This window comes from Juglans microcarpa x Juglans regia, chromosome 3S, assembly GCF_004785595.1.
Source record: "Juglans microcarpa x Juglans regia isolate MS1-56 chromosome 3S, Jm3101_v1.0, whole genome shotgun sequence".
NCBI lineage: Eukaryota > Viridiplantae > Streptophyta > Magnoliopsida > Fagales > Juglandaceae > Juglans > Juglans microcarpa x Juglans regia.
This window is the reverse complement of record NC_054599.1, coordinates 22,238,007-22,258,160: the sequence shown is the minus strand read 5'-3', so window position 1 is coordinate 22,258,160 and position 20,154 is coordinate 22,238,007. Positions and strand designations below refer to the sequence as shown.

At 36.0% G+C, this 20,154-nt stretch overlaps 2 protein-coding genes and 1 non-coding gene across 3 annotated transcripts; 1 reads left to right on the top strand and 2 right to left on the bottom strand.

The window, feature by feature from the left end:
- Positions 1-125: 125 nt before the first annotated feature.
- Positions 126-1,139, bottom strand: LOC121257431 (40S ribosomal protein S27-2-like). The gene is made up of 4 exons (XM_041158428.1): positions 977-1,139; positions 752-853; positions 644-672; positions 126-468 (listed from the first exon to the last, which is right to left on the bottom strand). Exons 1-4 carry the CDS (start codon positions 977-979, stop codon positions 342-344), a joined length of 261 nt encoding a protein of 86 aa, XP_041014362.1. The 5' UTR covers positions 980-1,139; the 3' UTR covers positions 126-341.
- Positions 1,140-1,338: 199 nt separating this feature from the next.
- TRNAL-AAG lies at positions 1,339-1,419 on the bottom strand. The gene has a single exon. It is a non-coding gene; the product is annotated as a tRNA-Leu (tRNA).
- A 9,623-nt stretch (positions 1,420-11,042) lies between these two features.
- LOC121257433 (indole-3-acetic acid-amido synthetase GH3.17-like) lies at positions 11,043-13,761 on the top strand. Its single transcript, XM_041158429.1, has 4 exons — positions 11,043-11,635; positions 11,730-11,831; positions 11,935-12,785; positions 12,970-13,761. Exons 1-4 carry the CDS (start codon positions 11,346-11,348, stop codon positions 13,545-13,547), a joined length of 1,821 nt encoding a protein of 606 aa, XP_041014363.1. The 5' UTR covers positions 11,043-11,345; the 3' UTR covers positions 13,548-13,761.
- The last annotated feature ends 6,393 nt before the right edge of the window (positions 13,762-20,154 follow it).

Genomic DNA, 20,154 nt, shown 5'->3' with positions numbered 1-20,154 from the left:
GAACAAAACTTAAATTGTGCGAACAGTCGGTCAATAAAATTTCTTTACAGGTTCGAACAATCGGTCAATAATATCAGAAGGCATATACAGCCTTCAAACCCAAACATGACAGGGTAACCTCCACGAGCAATAACGATAATATAAGATTGATATATAATCAATAATGTCTAACAAAACCCGATTCCATCGCACAGAACAAGATTGAAAGAAAACAAAACTAATGTAGCAACAGATGTCTAAAACTTCTTCCTAAGAAATTCCATATTTTGGAAATCAAAACCACAAAAAAGGAACCCATGCGCGCTTCACTTGAACTCGATTAGAAAATAACCAACAAGGAATTAATCCCCCTTCCTCCTGAAAGAGCAACCTTCAGTTAGCCTAGCGCGCCCACCAGTCGGCTGGCACAGCACCGTCTGGCAGTTCCCACAAACTACCACTGTTTGCGAGTGACTGAACACCGTAGTTCTGCATATATTTGATTCGCGTTTTCAATTTTGGTTTAGTTTATAAAGATAAACAGAAAGCAGGATCTTATTTATATATTGATAAAAAAAACCATAAAATCACAAGCAAGGTCTGGCACCCCGAGTTTTATGACAGATAATAAAAGCGGTACTTAATAATTGATCGCAGAACTTACATGTTGAAACATCCTTGGCACTTCACGTCCTGAATAAATTTAAAAGAAATATCAATACCAGAATTCAGAAACAGATTCAAAAAATTCAAACAAGATACGGATAATTACCATGAAGAAGGAGTTCGGCGATTGAACGAGACGCTTGAGCTTATGCTTCTTCTTCTCCAGCTCGGCCGGAGGGTTGAGCAGATCGATGTCATTTTGAAGTACCTGAACAATCCAATATACAATGAAGACATCAACGCAAGATCAAAGACAGCGAAAGAGTGAGAGAAGCGATTCGGATCAGAACACAGATATAAAGAAAAACTGGCTAAGAGGTATCGGCCTCACCATCTTGAACAGAGAGGGACTAACACTGAGAATCCGCAAACCCTAGAAGAAACCCTGCCGAGAGCGCTAGAAAGCTAATCTCTGTTAAATGGCAAGAGGAGCCAATGTGGTGGACTCTAGGACGTATATAAAGGATAATTCTAAAAGATGAGGACCGTTGGATCAGTAGATAATTATATCTGAGCGCTTGATTTGTGCTTTCTAGAGGTGTCTAGGGCAACACCGAGTTCCGGGGTATAAACGTCCATCAACTATATCATTCCAACGCTTGTCGTTTTGTCTCCTATATAAGAACTTCATATCCGCCTTTCATCGAGAGGCCGCAAAGAGGGAAAAGAAATAAAAAAGAATAAAAAGAATGATGTTGAGAGTGGGATTTGAACCCACGCCCTTTCGGACCAGAACCTTAATCTGGCGCCTTAGACCAACTCGGCCATCTCAACGTTCATGCCAGGTGTTCCCTCTCACTAATAGTTGTACTTATTTTTGTGTTCTGTTCACCGTTCCCGCTAGATGGATGTTAACTGTTAAGGGCCTTAAGGCTTGGTTTATGTGTGCGTTGTAATGCTGCAACGAAATCTCAGCGAGGTCCGTATGGAAGAACTAACACCACACACTCAAAAATATTGCTTATTTATTGCGATTTATTTTCTGTCAAAATGAGTTTATTCATGTCACAAATAGTCTATTTCGTCACAAATAACTGGTAATAAATGTTCTCTACAACTCCCTCCTATATAAAGTATTGAATAATTTCTCTCAATCACCGGTTCGATATGGGTCCTGACAAATTTTTATTTTTTTTTACTTAATGATTAAAGAAATATTTTTTAATAATATTATGATATTTTTCAAATTTTTTAAATATAATAAAAATGTATGATAAAAAATATATTTAGCCTTCTCGAGACAATTTATCGGGCTACACCCTTGTATCACATTACTCGTATCACATAGTGTGCGGCACTTATGCTCTTGGGGAAGATCATGACTCTGCATTATAATTTATCTATGCTTTCGAGGCTTGTCCTTGCGATGGTGTTCTTGCTAACATGGTCCGCAACACATGTCAACAGCCAGAATGCGCCAGGCCCATGGCAGCTCTTCCATCAATGTGAACAGGCAGAAGTATCATGCATGAACAAACGTGCCGCAAGAGTGACGTCTAATCCTGAAGCTTGTTTCAAACAATGTGAAAACAAACATGTTAAGTGCAACCAATCATGCGGTGGCTCCTCAATACCCCATCTAGAGATGATGCCATAAATGATCTAGAATAACTCGTAACCCGAAGTTTAAGTCCAGCTTAATATAATGTATGTTCTAGTACTAATAAATGCGTGTATCGTGCACTAGCTTTCATGGGAAAATAAATGAAGGTTGGTTACAAAACAAGCTGTCGATCTACTTTTACTTATAAGAATCAAATGGATTGATGTCTAAATGGGGGGTTTTTTAAGGGAGGAAATTATGGAAATCGCATGCAAGGTTGAAACGTAGGAATCAGAGATTGATTTTCTCGAGTAAAATATTTTCTGCCAATTGCGAATTGCAATAGCACAATCCAACATTTTCTTGGGGCTTTCACGTAGACATGGTTTCAACTGGGGCAAAGCAATTTGAAACGTTCGGTGCTGTATACAGCCCAAAGACATAATCCTGGGCTTGGAATGTGAACTTCCAAAATGGAATCTTTCGGCCATTTTAATTGGTTTTCTCAGGCCATAGAACTTGCGTTCCTTCTTAGTCCTGTGATTATTACCGTAAACATTCGGAGTTCGTTTAAATGATGAGATGAGATGTATTGGATATTTTAAAATTTAAAAAAATTATATTATTTATTATATTTTGTGTAAAAATTTGAGAAGCTTGTAATGATGTGATGAGATGAGATAAGTTAAAATTACTTCTCAATCCAAACGGGCCTAAACGGGTACAAATTTGATCCAAATGTTACCCATACACTTGAGACACTAAGCAACACAAATTTGATCCAAAAACTCTTCCATGTGTCTTTATAGTGATGGTCATCATGGGTACAAATGCTATCACTAGGGGTGTAACCAGTCCGGTTCGATCCGATTTTAGACAAAATCTAGAACCGAACCGGTATGTACTGATTTTGTATTTTTCAAAATCGATTACGCACCGGTTACTCACCTAAACCGATACTTCTGATTTTACCGATTTCCAGTCCGGTCCGGTCCCTTTTTTTAAAATGTAAGTTTCACAATTTTTCATTAAAAATTTGTTTATAAAAAAAAAATTTATTTAAAAAAATCTGTTTTATATTTTTATTAATATATTAGACTATATAATAGTGTATTAATATTAGACTATTGGTATAGTTATAAGTTATATATTAGTATTAGTTATAAACTATATATTTAATATTAGTATTAGTTATAAACTTTTAGTAAAAATATGTAGTATTAATTATAAGTATAACTATAGTCATTAGTCTATATTAGACTATTGGTATTAGTTATAAACTTTTGGTGATTTAGTATTAACATTTTATGTAATAATTTATAAATTATAATAATAAATTATTTCATATATGAATATATATAATTATATACATTATATATAAAAATTTTACATAAAAATTTATAATTATACATAATATATAAAACTTATATATATTAATATATATAATATTTTGTATAAAACTTATATATGCAATAATACAAATATTATTTTTTATATATATATTTTTTATTAACTGGTCCGGTCCGGTCCGGTCTGAAAAATCCTAAAACCGGAACCGGACAGTTTTCACATTCTAAGAACCGGTTCCGGACCGAATCGGTTCAAAACCGGTAAAACCGGTCTGGTCCAATTTTCCGATTTGAATTTACACCTCTAGCTATCACCCTTCCACGAGTTGCACTTACATTTTTCGTCATATTGTTTTTGATGAACTTAATTTTCCTTATAAATACCTTGGGAACCTTCACTTTCCACCACCTTTTGATCCAACTCTTGTCTATATTTGACACATGGATTACACCTCCCTTAGTCTCACCAACCCACACTGCTCCCGCCCTTCTCCCGCACCTACATATTCCCTTACCACCAATCACCCTCGCTCCCACCCCTGATCCACAACCCCACCTCCCTACCTCAGCTTCCCTCAACAGCTCTCCTTCTGCTCCACTTCCATGCACTTAGTCTACACTAACTCCAACTCCACCTCCTGAGCACACAATGATCACTCGATCATGTGCTGGTATTCATAACATTACAAGAAAAATGAGTTTTTGTGACTATTTAATTGCGGTGAAAAGACTATTTGTGACCAAAATAGACTCATTTTATCTGTAAATAGTCATTTCGCTGGAATTAACTGGCCACAAATAAGCAGTTTTCTTGTAATGTAAGCCCAAATCTAAATATGCAAATCTTCAATCTTAGCATCATACCCAAAGAATCCAAAACCATATGCTTGACCCTCAATCACTTACATGTTCATCTGATTAATATGGCAGCACTCTAGCTAATCAATAAGATTTAGACAGTTTGACATACATGATTAAATTTGTGATTCAGCAACAGTTTGCCATATGTCATGTAGATGGTGTGTTGTGTAAAGTCTTTCAAATAGCACAATTTGTACTTATTTATGTGTTCTATTCACCAGCCACTTTCCTGTTGTTTCGTAAGAGATGGATGATAAGGCTTGGTTTATGTGTGCGTTGTAATGCTGCAAGGAAATCTCAGCGAGGTACTAGTACTCCGTATGGACAAACTACCACCACACTAAAAGAAAATTAAGAAATTGTAACAGCCCAGCCAATCTCATCCTTGAGTGTTCCTTTTTTCATAAGAAATCATGCCTCCGGAATGAAATGCAACCAATCACTTCAAAATGTCTTTAGCAAACAGCTAACTGTACGTCTCTACAACTCCCTCTTATATAAAGTACTTCAAATTTGTTGGCACAATGCCGTAGATAGAGGCACGCGCGTACTCGTATCACATGGTATTGTGCGGCATTTAATTATTCTCTCAGGGAAGATGACTCTGCATTATAATTTCTCTATGCTTTTGAGGCTTGTCCTTGCGATGGTGTTCTTGCTAACATGGTCCGCAACACATGTCAACAGCCAGAATGCGCCAAGCCCATGGGAGTGCATCTATAAATGTGGCGAATTAGAAGTATCATGCATGAACAATTGCGACGCAAGAGCACTGACGCTGGCACCGGATCCTGAAGCTTGTTTCGCACAATGCGAAGACTCATTCAAGGCGTGCATTCAACTATGCATGGGCTCCTCGATACCCCATCGATCCGGAGATGATGATGCCACAAATGATCTAGAATATAACCCGAAGTATAAAAGTACAGCTTAATATAATGTATGTTCTAGTACTAATAAATGCCGCGTGTATCGTGCACTAGCTAGCTAGCTTTCATGGGAAAATAAATGAAGGTTGGTTACAAAACAAGCTGTCGATCTACTCATTAGAATCAAACGGATTGATCTCTAAATGGGGATTTTTTATACAGGAGGAAATGGAAATCGCATGCACGGTTGAACTTAGGAATTAGAGATTGATTTTTACGATCGAGTAAGATATTCTGTGAAATACTTTATAAGTTACAAAAAAAATTATATAAAAATAAACTCACAAACTGACATGACTTAATGATGCAGCATGTTAGATTGTAAAATTATTTTTATTTTAAAATAGATCTAACGAATTACATAAAATGGTATCATTTATAAACTTATTTTTATATAATCTTTTGTATCTATACCACTTCTCAAATATTTTATGCTAGTTGCAACTTGCAAAGCAATTTCAAACGTTTGGTGCTACATATATATACAGCCCAAAGACATAATCGTGGGCTTGGAATGTGAAAAAGTGGAATCTTTGGGCCATTGCAATTGTTCTTCTCAGGTCATAGAACTTGTGTTCCTTCTTAATTCTGTGATTATTGGTGGGGAAGCTCCATACTTTATTAATCGATGGCCCTTCCCTTTAATGAAAGGTCTTTAAAGCAGCTCACATATATATATATATATATATATATAAGCTTCAAAATGCTGCTTCTTTCTCGGGGATGCCACAGTTTCCATGTGCATCCCTGATCCACGTTCTTACTTAAATTACGAAGAATACAATATGTTCGTTAATCTGATCTTTTGTTGTTTATGGATTAGATATTGAATGTATGCAATATTTTTGTTCAATTAATTGTGGGTAAATTAATTTTATTTCAATCGATTTAAGTACTCGACTGACTGTGCAAGAGAACATGCACAGTGCTTTTTTTAAATAGCTAGCCGGCCTATAGCTATTGGCAAGACTTATCCGAGCCCCCATACATAGGCCATGATTAAACCAACATCTTATTAATTTTTGGTCAATAGTCAATACTGTTAGGCTGTTTCACTTCCAAACCATATGCCTCTGGCATATCATGCACACTCCTGTTTCTAGTCATTAATTAGCGAATTAAAAGATCATAAACTGTCCATATTTGATCTATTTTTAAGTGAAATAAAAAATATTTTATCGTTATCTAAGATACTGCATGGAGTACTCAACCCACTACCAGTCTACCATATATGCCATTAATCAAGTGTGTGTGTACATATATAGTTGATACAGTTATTATATTTACGTGGTGTTTTTCAGTAAATATTATAAGAAAAATGTTTATTTCTAGTCAGATATTTACGACAAAGATGACAATTTATTACAAGGATGAGGAAGTGGATAGTTTAAGAGGCAGTGTATATAGTTTCTGATCAAAATGCCGTTTGGATATTAAGTTGAGATGAGTTGAATTTAGATGAAAGTTAAAAATTGAATAATATATTGTTAGAATATTATTTTTTAATATTATTATTATTTTGAGATTTAAAAATGTTGAATTGTTTATTATATTGTATATGAGAATTTGAGAAAATTGTAATGATGAGATGAAATGAGACAAAACACTTTTTGTATCCAAACGAGGCTAAGTATATCTCAATATATATTTAGTCTCATCTGGACACTTAGAATATCTCAGTATATTTGTGAAAATAGTAATGCTAGTTATAAGTCCCAAATAGGCAAGCCTTTTGTAAAAAAGTGAGTTCCACTAAAAAAAAATAATATATATATTTTTTTTACACTTTTTTAATGTGGAGTCTACTTTTTTACAAAGAGATTGTGCAAGGCTTGTCTATTGGGATTTGTATGTACAAATAATTTTTCTTATAGATGATAGTGAAATATTTTGAGTTAAGATGTTTTATTTAGTTATAAAAAATGAGAGAGAAAAATTAAAGAAAAATATTATAAAGTTAAAAAATTATTTAAATATGGTTTTTTAATATTACTTTTGTTTTGAAATTTGAAAAAATTGTATTATTTTTATGTTTTTTTTGAGAGTTTGGGGAAGTTATAATTATTAGATAAAAAAAATTAAAAATTTGAAATTAAAAACTGTTTATATTTACGTTTGAAAAGAAAATATATGAGAATATATAGTACTTGTGATGCCAAATTAACAAGCCATAAGTCATGTACTTGCAATTAAGAAGTTTCCTATCTTTATCTGTATCACCGTCCATTCCCACTAGATAATATATGATAAACATCCAATGGGCCAACCAAACGCCTGCATGTGATCCATATTTTTTTAAGGATTGATTTGATTTTTTTAAAGTGCAGATGTTGCATTGCGCCATACATTTATACACATAAATCTACTTCCCAACCCGAAACTTCTAAATTTTGGGGCACTACAAGTACAAGTTGTTCTTGGATCTGGTGATCATGATCACTCTCGATCGTCAACCTCTTGTACTGCTCAAGATATTCAAAGTAAAAGTACGATGTCAACCATTCATTGATGCTAACAATATTGAAAAAAACAAAAAATAACGTTTGTAGTGTAGGAGGAACTTGCACAAGGCCAGCTCTCTAGCATGCCACCTTCCGGCATAGGTTTGTGTGAAATTAGTGATAATATAAAGTAAAAACATGGATTAGATTTATATGTTCATCGATCCGATTAATATGGTAGTGTTCTAACTAATCGATAAGATTTACAGTCGACATACATGATTAACTTTGTAATTCAGCACCTTTACCATATATGTTGCCTATGATCTCATGTACCTATAATTATAATCTTAACTTCATTAATTTATGTGAGGTTTTACCAAGTACTTGCCAAATGTATCCGTATCCATATCCGTATCGACCCAGTTAGTAGCTTTGCTGAAAATAATAGTTGCTCGCTTTGAAAAATAAGTAGACTTTTACATCAATTTTGTATCCATATCCATATCGACCAGCATCTGGGACGGGCCCTGCTGCCCACCCCTGGTTGTTTTTATGGGTTAGTTTAGAACGTGCAAGATGCAGCAGAGACCCTTGATTTGAACTTTCATGGCAGAAAATTTCTTCTAGGTCAACAAGATATAATATTAATGGCGCCCAAAGCGAGCAGGAGATCCCACTTAACCTTCCTCATGAATCTTTCCCTCCCTTGTTTTGCTCCTCTTCCCCTGCCCATTTCAAGGGCGGTCTGTACCCTCCATTATAAGACTCCTTCATCCTTTTGTCTTTTCCTTGAACATGAAAAACCTTCCAAACCAAATCTAGCAAATCCCGTTTTCTCCGTCCTAACATGCTGATCCATTCTATATATAAATATATATATACATATATATCTCTTCCTCTTCAATGTGTTTTGCAAATTAATAATAATAATAATAGAGAGCTGCATGCGCTTAGATGATGGTCCGGACTTCTTGAAGTTACTGAGATATATCGCAGAAACAGCTCAAAGTCCATGCTTGACGTACACATTCATCGAGCACCTTCTACAGTGCACTTGACCCGATGAGATCTGATGCCAAGATCGAGTACCGTTTACATATATATAATGCAGCAAGCAAAATTGGCACTTTTCCATCAACTCTGGATGATCCAAACCCCATCTTGCTTACCATGCATTCTACTTCCTTTTACGATTCTACTTCCTTCTATGATAGTACTAGAGACGTGCAATGTTGTTACACGATATTCTTTCACCAGAAACGAAGGCGTTTAATAATAATGGAGCACTTGGGTGGACTGATTCACACGCTAGCTAGTTATCGTATTTTGTTACCAATTGAGGACTCATTGCCATTTCTGGTTCGACTTTTTTATCTAACAATTAACAAGCTGACTTATGCTGCATGCATGCCCTCTTTTTTTGGCCTTGGACATTGCAGCATGAGTTCATTCACTGCTGGGGCCTCTTTGGAATCAGTATAAATAGAATCATTTCTTACAAAGCCGCTATATTTTCAACCCTTACAGATCATATTTTCCTTTGAATGAAAGTTTTTCTCCTGGTGTGAAGAACAAACCAAACAAAAACTATGCGTCTGCTGTTTATAAAATATACACAGCTTTCTTAACTATTAGGGTTCCTCTTTTTTATCTTTTAGAAAATGATTCACAAGATCATCAGGAAAACTAAAAATAAAAAGAGCTTTGGGTTTTGGCTCTTCTTGGGAGACGAGTTTGAGCCTAGAAACTCGAGCTTTTAGCTGTGCGCGCAGCATAAGTTTGTATAATCGGTTGATAAGTTTCTCAAAATAGTGCTTTCTTTGTCCCCAGATCGATCTTCCGATGACCAGGTGGTTCGGATGCAAACAAACACTATCTTGACTCTTTAGGCCTGAGATTCATAATCTAGCATGGCTCTACTATTATGGATCCCGACAAATTTTGGTTGCATTGGTCGGTCTCCAATCATAATTTTGATGATTCCAGTAAAGTAGGGCCCTTGAGATGACACATGATTCCCCAGCATGACAAGTTGACCACCCTTGTCTGGAAACTACTTTCTTTGTTAAAATATTTGTACTGGATTATAATTCTTTTTTCTTTTCATATTGTGTCATGTGTTAGCTCATATGATCAAATCCATGTCCTCAGTGCAAAAGCAGAACTAATCCTGTGAAATAGTACTGAGCTGAAAGTTGCCATTGTTATTATGTCCTTGAATATTGCAATGTAAGATGGCACTCTTAACATGAATTAGTCTGATTAAATACACATTCCTTCTAACTTGAGTAAGATATATTTTTTATCAGGATTGCATAATACAGTTAAAATTTGTTAAAGTTGCTTTGGGAGTTCAAACGAGTAGGAAACAAGAAAGCGTTATTAGATAAAAAAGAAATATTCCATTTTCTTAGAACCACAGAAATCTTTCTGTGCGTCTACACTCCTGGTGGTGGAAACTTCGATCTCAGACCAGAGAAAGTCTTTTGTCTTGAAATTAGCAAGACTGTCAGCCAAGCAGAACCCCTATTTTTGGAGATAGTTTGGCCGAAAATGTGACAAGCAGCTGCTTAATGAGTTCATGGGAGCTGCATCCTACTGTGGTATCATGCATATCCCCATGTGTAATGCCACCTAGAACATCTACTAAAAAGTAGCAAACCTTACCTAAATTTATCGTCTATCTTAGAAAAAAAAAGTTTAGAGGCCCCCCCACCCTTTCTGAACTGATGTTCTCTGCTTACATATTTTATTGGTTCAGCACTAAAGCTGTAGAGCGAGCCTCTCTTTAATCGGCAGTTTGATATCATTCTTCTGTTCTGTCATGGCTACTTGAATTTCTTGCGTGACTTTGTTGTTCTTAAGTTATTTTCCCTCATTCTAAATATTTGGTAGTGTTCTAAGAGCTTGAGTCTGAGCAACACCGACATTTATTGTTGAAAACTTAATTGATTACCAAGCTTATCTTAAGCAAAGAAAGCTATTGATTGGGTTTGGAATCCTACGCGATTTTTTTATTTGATTCTAAAGTGGCTGATTTAGAATGGAAAAACAGGTACTCGTAGGTACCTTTGACCAATAATTTATAATTGATTCACAGCTTACAGGACAAGGCCACATGTGTAGGACCTCCATAGCCTTTACTTCCATTGCATTTCCTTGTTTTTAATTTCTAGATTTTGGAATATACATCATTAACTAAAATCCCCTACAGAAGCTGTTATTTAAACATTTCCCATCCTCCCCTCGTTAGCAGTTGTACAAAAACAAATTTCCTATTCAGAAAGAGAGGCCTTTTTAAATATGAGAGAAGGCCCTGCAAGCTGTTATGTAACAGTTTCTGTTAAACATCCTCATTGTTCTGACTTCTGCTGATGCGGTATTGTGAAATTCAGTTCAGCAGGAAGAGAAGCTGCAGATTTGACTGCTTTTGGGGTCTTTTCTGATCCATCACCTACACAATTCAATTATATGATCAAATAAACCCACAATACAATTCATTCTTTCCAAGTTATTCATGTCATCAGCAGTTGGTATCAAGTTTTAGTGCTCCCAAAAGCACTCATTGCTAAGGATGTTGCCCACGTATGATCCAAATGATTGGGAAGCTGGCATGAAGCTTTTAGAGGACCTGACCACAAATGCGTATAAAGTGCAACAACAGGTATTAGAGGAGATTCTAACACAAAACGTTCACACAGAATATCTTAGGAGCTTTCTCAGTGGCCATTCTGACAAGAAACCTTTCAAGGAGAAAGTTCCTGTTGTGAATTATGAAGACGTTAAGCCTTACATCGAGCGGATAGCCAATGGAGAGCCATCAGAGATAATTTCGGCTCAACCAATCACTGAGCTCCTCACAAGGCATTGACATTGTTCAGTCTTTCTTTCTCTTTTTCCTTCTAACTTACTTTACATCTTTCCGTTCACTCTAAAAGGTTTGGCATCTTTCATGCAGCTCGGGAACTTCAGAAGGGCAGCCAAAGTTGATGCCTTCAACAGCTGAAGACTTGGATAGAAAGACATTCTTCTATAACCTCCTTGTGCCAGTGATGAACAAGTGAGAAACCTTTCTCCTAAAATTATTCTTTTACGTTTCAGTAATTGATTAAAAAAAAAAGGAAAGGAAAGGACACTAAAGAAGCGTGTAAATACAAATTCAGGTATGTGGATGGCTTGGATCAAGGAAAAGGAATGTACCTTTTGTTTATCAAATCCGAAATTATTACTCCTTCAGGTTTGATAGCAAGACCTGTCCTAACAAGCTATTACAAGAGTAAAAACTTCAGAAACCGGCCTTTAAATCGGTTCAACGTTTACACAAGCCCGGACGAGGCTATCTTGTGTCCAGACAGCAAGCAGAGCATGTACTGCCAATTACTTTGTGGCTTAGTACAGAGGGACCAGGTTCTAAGGGTTGGTGCTGTTTTCGCATCTGCTTTTCTTCGGGCTATCAAATTCTTGGAGGATTACTGGAGAGAGCTGTGTTCTAACATTAGAACTGGTCGTGTCAGTGACTGGATCACAGAACTCAGTTGCAGAAAGGCTGTATCTTTAATTATTAGCAAACCCAATTCAGATTTGGCTGATTTGATTGAGTATGAGTGTGGCAGTAAATCATGGGAAGGGATAATTAAAAAGCTTTGGCCTAGAACAAAGTATATTGAAGTAATTGTTACAGGTTCTATGGCCCAATACATCCCTACACTGGAATTTTACTGCGGTGGACTCCCTCTAGTTTCAACTATGTATGCTTCTTCTGAATGCTACCTTGGTATCAATCTCAAACCGCTAAGCAAGCCTTCTGATGTTTCTTACACTCTCCTCCCTAACATGGCCTACTTTGAGTTCATACCGGTGGAGAAAAACCATGAAGAGTCTGAGGAGATCCAATGCAACAGTGTTTCAGATGAGAATTGCACACAGGAGACTAGAAAGGCAAGAATGGAAACAGTCGACCTAGTGGACGTGAAGCTTGGTCACTATTACGAACTTGTTGTCACTACTTTTACAGGTGAGCTTTCAGTATACTTATCCAGATCAATGTCTACAAATCTATACTGGAAGGTCAAATTGCTAGAGCTGCTCCTCTTATAGTCTATATTGATTGATTATTTTGAATTAAGCTTTAACAAGTCTATACTGGAAAGTCCATGTGATACACAGTTAATTTTCTCAATGTCTGTCATCTTTTTCAGGGCTATACAGATACAGAGTAGGAGACATTCTCATGGTTACTGGTTTCCACAACAATGCTCCCCAGTTCCGGTTTGTTCACCGCAGAAATGTGGTCTTGAGCATTGACACTGACAAAACAAATGAAGAAGACCTGTTAAATGCAGTGACACAAGCGAAGCGCCTGCTCGAGCCCCTCGGCTTTCTCCTGACTGAGTACACTAGCTATGCCGACACTTCATCAATCCCAGGTCATTATGTACTATATTGGGAGCTTAAAATGAAAGGGAATAACGATTTACCCGAGCTTGATCAGAATAAAATGGAACAATGTTGCTCCATAATGGAAGATTCACTGGATTTTGTCTATAGGAGATGCAGGAAAAATGACAAATCAATTGGACCCTTGGAGATAAGGGTGGTGATGCACGGGACATTTGATGCACTCATGGATTTTTGTGTTTCTCAAGGGTCTTCTGTCAACCAATACAAAACGCCCAGATGCATTAAATCAGAGGAAGCCATCAAGATTTTGGACGCAAGGGTGATGGGAAGGTTTTTCAGTAAAAAAACTCCTTTTTGGGAGCCCTTTAGGATGTAGACTAAATGAAATGACAATGACATGGGTTGGGGTAGTGATCTTTCTATTTGCTTTTTCCAGATTCTGCCATGTGGAAATATCATGGGGTTAATTTTCTGGCTCTGTTGCCTGGAATCCCTTAAAACTTGGTCTGTAGAAGAAGTTGTCTTGTTCACTGATTTTTTCCACAATGTGTATGCTTGATGTTTATGAACTTTGATAATCCTGCATGAAAGTTCTCTCTCAATTTCTGCAACTAAAGATCACCCTTGTTCTCCAAAGAAATGGGTAATTTTCCCACAAGCTGCATGGATGAATTCCCATATGATGCATATTAACACCTTCCTTACTATAAAGAGATTGCATGTGCGGGAAAAGTGGTAAAACGTGTTAGGTTGCGTATAAGGGGAAAGGGAAAGACTAATCAAGGACTCGCAAGGCCAGTTTTGGTGCCTAAATAGTGGTCATTTGAAAAGGGCAAGATACAGTTTTCCATTCATTGGATCTGATGGCCGAAGTAGAAATGTGCTACGAAGTTCGAAGTGTCATTTAGCATCACCACCAAAAGGCTATCGTTTTCTCTTGAATTACGACGAAAATCTGCAAAGTTAAAAGTGATATGCTGAACTTTTTCCGACATAGAAATGAGGATAAAAATTGAAATGCGCATTAAAAAAAGGTCTCTGGCCAATATCATAAAGCTGGTTCAAGTTTCTTTAAGCCTATTTGAGTCAAGAAAACTAGAAGTTGTGAATCTGAAGGTGATGCAGTACATAGCCATGAACACTGGATAAGAACCAGACATCCGTGGAACTCAATCATGGTGTTCTGAGGCCGTGCCATTCATGTCTTGAGAAGGCTAAGGATTTGTGGACATCAACAGCAATCTGTCACAGCATTCATTTTCTGATCTGAGGGTAGAAAGGACCTCCATTTGCCAACTCTGGTTGTTGTCAGAAACAGAAACACTCGCAGTTTAAAAAAAGGCATAGGCTAAAATGCTGCCACAACTAAGGGCGGAAATCCATGAACCACCACAGACATATACAGTAAGGAGACAATGAGAGCAACCCAAGGAGACAGAAAAACCTGTAGAAGGGAAGGGGGAGAAGTGCATAAAGCCAAGTCCCCTGGCTTTTTCCCCTTGCATTAATGGGGAACATGTGGCCTTAATCACTTCTACCCCATCAGAACAAAGGCTGGACATTCCTCATTTGCTGGCTACCTCCTCCTTTCATCATGCAGCAAAATATATGGCTCCACTTGCACTTCTTCTCCCAGATTTTTTGTGAATCAGAATGCTTAAAAACTCGTTATTTAAGATAAAAGTTAGACCATCTGATGTAAGGACTTGATCTTTTAGACAAGTGGTTACATGAGTTTGCTTTTTCCTCACATGTTGAATGGTGATTGGACAGTTTTCTAAAAGGTTCCCTGCTTGCAAAGTCATTGGGAAAACGTTGGGGAGTGCATCAATCACTCTCAAAGTGCATGGAGATGGATAGATCTCATTCTCATCCCCAAATATTCGTGAGATAGTGGTTGGCATTTTGGCCATTAGTTGGTATTGAGTAATATATGTCTGCATTGACGAGAGCCACACGTGTGTTGGATTGATGTTGGGAGAGTTAAGTTGAGGAGAAAAAGACGAGCTTTTTGTAGCTGTCTTTCGACTCGAAATCCCGGATGGTTGTGCGTCCTTTTTAAAACCTTACAAACCCACCCCCATTCCCCCTCACTGCAGCATACAAAATAGAGTTGAGAATGGGACTTTTCCTGGTTGCTTTCTTCAGGATAAGCTCATGTCACTGTGCTTTGTTTTGAAAGTGAAAAGACTTCGAGGGTGGGCCATTCTTGCTCCTCCCGATTACGAACATAGTTTGCCATAGTATGGTAACCCGTGCGTTTGAATTACCCTACCAATCATCTGGGGGTATTTTTATTCCTTCAAGAGCATCTTTATTAGATTGATTACATTCATTTTTAAAATTTAATCAATATTATACTTTTTTGTATTTGATTATTCCATTTAAATTCAATATTTATATTGGATTATCCATTCACTCTCTATATAATAATAAAATATTATTAATTTAATAATTTTTTTATTTAATTTATTTTTATCACATTTTATAGCTCTACCAATTAAATATTAATAATAATTATATTCTAATTAAATTAATATTAAAAAAATCATATTTTCAAAATTCATTTAATGCTAATAACAAAAAATATTTGATTAAACTCATCTAAAATTTTATCTAAATTTCTTAATTACAAACCAAATAGAATTTTTGCTTGGAATGAGAAACTAATATTTTAATCTTTACTTAGAGTGAGAAATTAGTTTTTTAATTTTTAGTGAATCAATTGTAGTTCTCTATCTTTAGCCAACCACTGTAGTAAGAATCTAAATTATTTTAGATTTGCCCATTTCAATGTGAGATTTTTTGACATTAATTATGTAAATTTTAGTAAATCTTCTCATTTGGCCAACCAATAAGGATGCTCTAAGCAAGCAAATTCAAAAATAAAATAAGTGGTTATATGGTACAAGATTTAATTAGGTGAGAGTCCCAACAATCATCTCAAAACAAATAAATGCAACACCGGTGGAATAAATAAAAGGAGGGATCTAGAGCCAAAAATTGGCTCCCACCCATTTCCTACTAAGGGGAAGTCGCTTGAAACCGTTTTTGTATAGCCTGATAAACAGACTATTAGACTACGACTAAAAGTCGCAATGAAACGATGTGTGTTGCAGCTTGTTTGTCTGGACTGGCTATAGGAGTCTTCTATGACCACTTTGTCTTGATCATTGGTTAGGGAAAGCACGGACGTAGGAACGTAGCAACTGGAGGATGTGTCGATATGCTGACATAGGATCTTCACTGTTTGTAGTGGCGTGTGTGGTTCACGTGCCACTCTAAGAAATAAGGCGATGGTTGGATCTAAGAGATCCGAAGCCATTGATCCCAGTGATGCCGCGTGTGACGGCGATAGACTCTCTCTGGCGTGGCGGTGCGTGAAACTCACGAGACTCACGTGTCACTCTTTTGAGCAGTTTTAGTCAACTGTCTGACAGATCAACGGTTGGAGAGTCTGCTGACGAGGCGTGTGGTGGTCGTCGATGGTCCCTAGGCAGTAGATCGGCGCATCTTGGTGCTACAGATGGAAAACGACGAAAAAATAGGAAAAAAAAACTCTATGGACAACTCTAGTGTTGGCCGGACAGGAGGAGGAAGGGAGGAGCCGAAACTCCAATCCCCCTCTAGGCGGAGGAAATGGAAGGATGTCGACGGCTGGGTAGAGAGATTGGAGAAAAAGCAATATCCTTTAAATCTTAAAGTGCATGGTGTTAAGATGATTCGAGAATTTTGTGAATAATATTAAAATTATTTAAATTAAGATTTTTGGATTTTAAAAAATAAGAGAGAAAAAAATTAAATAAAAAAATTATAAAGTTAAAATATTATTAGAATTTAATTTTTTAATATTATTTTTATTTTGAAATTTGAAAAAGTTGTGTTGTTTTATTTGTAAGTTTTTTGGAAAGTTGTAATGATTATATAACAAAATTGAATATTTGAAATTGAAAAATATTTATGTTTGAGTGATGTTTGGAAAGGAAATTATGAGAAATTTGAAATAAGATGATATGAGATGATTTATATTCCTAAATAAGGGCTAAATGCAATATCTTTATTCGGAATACTTGTCTACAAATATATCTTATGAAAATAATTTTATAATTTGACTTAATTTATTGCTGTAAATTAGATTATGAATTTTCTTATTGTATGAAAAATATAATGCATTAGATTTAGCCAAATTGTAAAAACTTTTTATGACCTGACACTTCTCTATTTTTATGGAGTAATACTTTATGTTATATTTTACACTTTCATCTTACTACATAAATATGTCACTTTTCAATACCTTTGGGTCATCTCTTATTTTTTAAAACAAAATATTTAAATGTAAACAGTGACACTTTATTATAAAGGAATGAGAGTATAGTACGTATCATTTTTCAAAAGTTATTCAACCAACATGTAATAAGAAATTTGTGACTTTGAAGTTTTTAGTCATTTGAAAGTGAATTTTAACATTTTTGAGAGAATTTTTCAAATTTCTTAAAAGGCCAGGGAGGAAGTATTTTATTTGTTTTTTTAGATAAAATGGATTTTCTCTGTTTTTTTTAAAAAAAAAAAAATCCTATATATCTATGGGAGGGGGTGGTTTCTGAAATTTTTTGGGGGCCTTTGGCTTCGTCCTCCCTTTTGTCATCAAGTTGTGGAACATTTTTCTCTGTTCTCTCGTGTCTGGGTGTCGGTTGTTGAATTGTTAGTTTACGAGGCTTGGAGAAGTACTGAGCCCGAAACGCAAACACCAACCAAATCTCTAACCAAGTGGTCTTGCAAAGGTGTCTGGGCGCAAAACTTCCCAGCCCAAAAAGAAGGCCCTGTTAGAGTGACAATGATTTTGATAAAAGAACCCCACAGGGATGCAAAAGAAAAAACAGAGAAAAAACTAAAAACTAAAAACTAAAAAAAAAAAAAAAAAAAAAAAAAAAAAAAGATTTGGTTGAATTATATTGGAGCGTTATTTGAGCTGTGAAAGTAGCGGAATTGGCACAACGATTCCGTCACTCTCCTTTGGATATTAAGGATATATAGAATATTTATAAATAATTATAAAATAATTTGACAACATCTAAAAATAATTGTATTCCTAAATATGCCTCAACAAATTTAGATTAGAAGCATAACCGGAGGGTTAATTGGACCCTTTAGTTGATGGGCTGTGAGTTTGGCTCCATCCCTTATTTTTGGGCCTTCCGGTTGTGTAATGTTATGCAAAATACACATCAATAATGATAAATAAAGTAAAAGCAACACAATCAATCACACGACGCACAATATACGTGATTCGGCAAATTGCCTACGTCTACAGAGCTGCAGAAATGTTATTAATCAGAGAAGATTACAATCACTCAATCTCAACACACACTCTTTAGGGCTTTTTGCTCTCTCACACAATATATACTCACTAAACAATTGTTTTCTCTCAAAATATGCTTAAGGCCGTAAAAAACAAGTCTAATATGATATATTTATAGCAAACGGCGCTGGAAATCCTAATATGACAAAATTTGCGTACTTTGCTCAAGCGGCGTGTCGAGCACGCCTCGAGCGAACGGTCAAATAAACATTAGCTCAAGCAGAGTGTGGAGTGAACATTAGAGTTTGTGTCTTGCTCAAGCTTACTGTCGAGCGGGACTCGAATGAACTCTTGGACTTGAGTTTCGCTCGAGCGTATGTCGAGAGAACTTCGCTCGAACGCACTTTCAACAAAACACATTTTTCAGCTTCAAAACCAGTCTTCACATACACTCCAATACTTCCAAGTTCCAATTTACAAGAGAAGGTAGGATTCTTTGGCACGATAGACGACTAGACATGATATTTTATGATAAAGTATAAGAATCATTCTATTTTTAAATTGGTTACATAGAACACATCATCTATATCACTTAAATAACAATATTTGATTTGTAATATTTAAATTATAAAATTTATGTTCCAAATCAAATTATACACGTAAGTAGTGCGTGGTGTAAAACCTTAAAATAAAATTAATCTAAATATAAATATCATATCTTAATCTTATCAACTCTAAAATTACATAATAATTATGAGAAAAGTTCAGAACCGGTCAGGTGTCATACACATATTTCCACTAGCCAATATAATTTCAACAAATATGAGATTTATTTGTCTTACAGTAGGTCATCGTTTATAGAATCAGCTCTATTCCTTTCTCTCTGCTCTCTCTCTCTCCCGCGCCATCTCCCCCTTTCTTTTGCTCTCCCTTTTTTCCCTTTCTCTCTTTTCCCCAACACCCCTCTCGAAAAGATCCACATACAAAATCATGTTGTTCATTAGTTCCATCACTGTTCATTGAGAAGTATTTCAAGGCGAAAGAAGTCTCCGATCCTTTGTCCAAGGACAACATTCCTCATGAAGTTGGGCAGATAAAAATCATCATCAGAAGTTGGGTTCTCACTGATAGGCTCCTTCCCTGAAATTAGTTCAAGTAAGATCACCCCAAGGCTGTATATATCAGTCTCTTCGCTCGCATCTTTCATTTTGATCAATCCTGGAGCCTTGTAACCCTCAGCTACTAAAACTTCAAGCATTTCATGGCTAGCTGTAGCATTCAACAGAAGATGAAGGCTGAAGTCAAAGATGTAAAGATGGTAATTGTGATCCAAAAGTATGTTTTTTGACTTGAGGTTTCCATGGATTACAAGCTTTTGAAATCCTGTATGGGGATGTTCCAATCCATTGCGTATACCAATTGAGATGTTATAAATAATGACCCATGTTTGAGATTCACCATTTCCATCTGGCAATACGAAAGAGAGGTGGGTCTGTTCAAAATGTTTGAATTTCAAATTAACATATAAATCACATAAAAATTAACTCAAAAAATGATTGAGACTATTTATGCAAGGAAAATATATTGTCCAACAAAGAAGAGAGGAAAAAATAAATCTCATATTTGGTTGAGGGGCCAACAATCAGAGGAGAAGGAGGGATAAATGAGGTTTTTGAAGGGATGA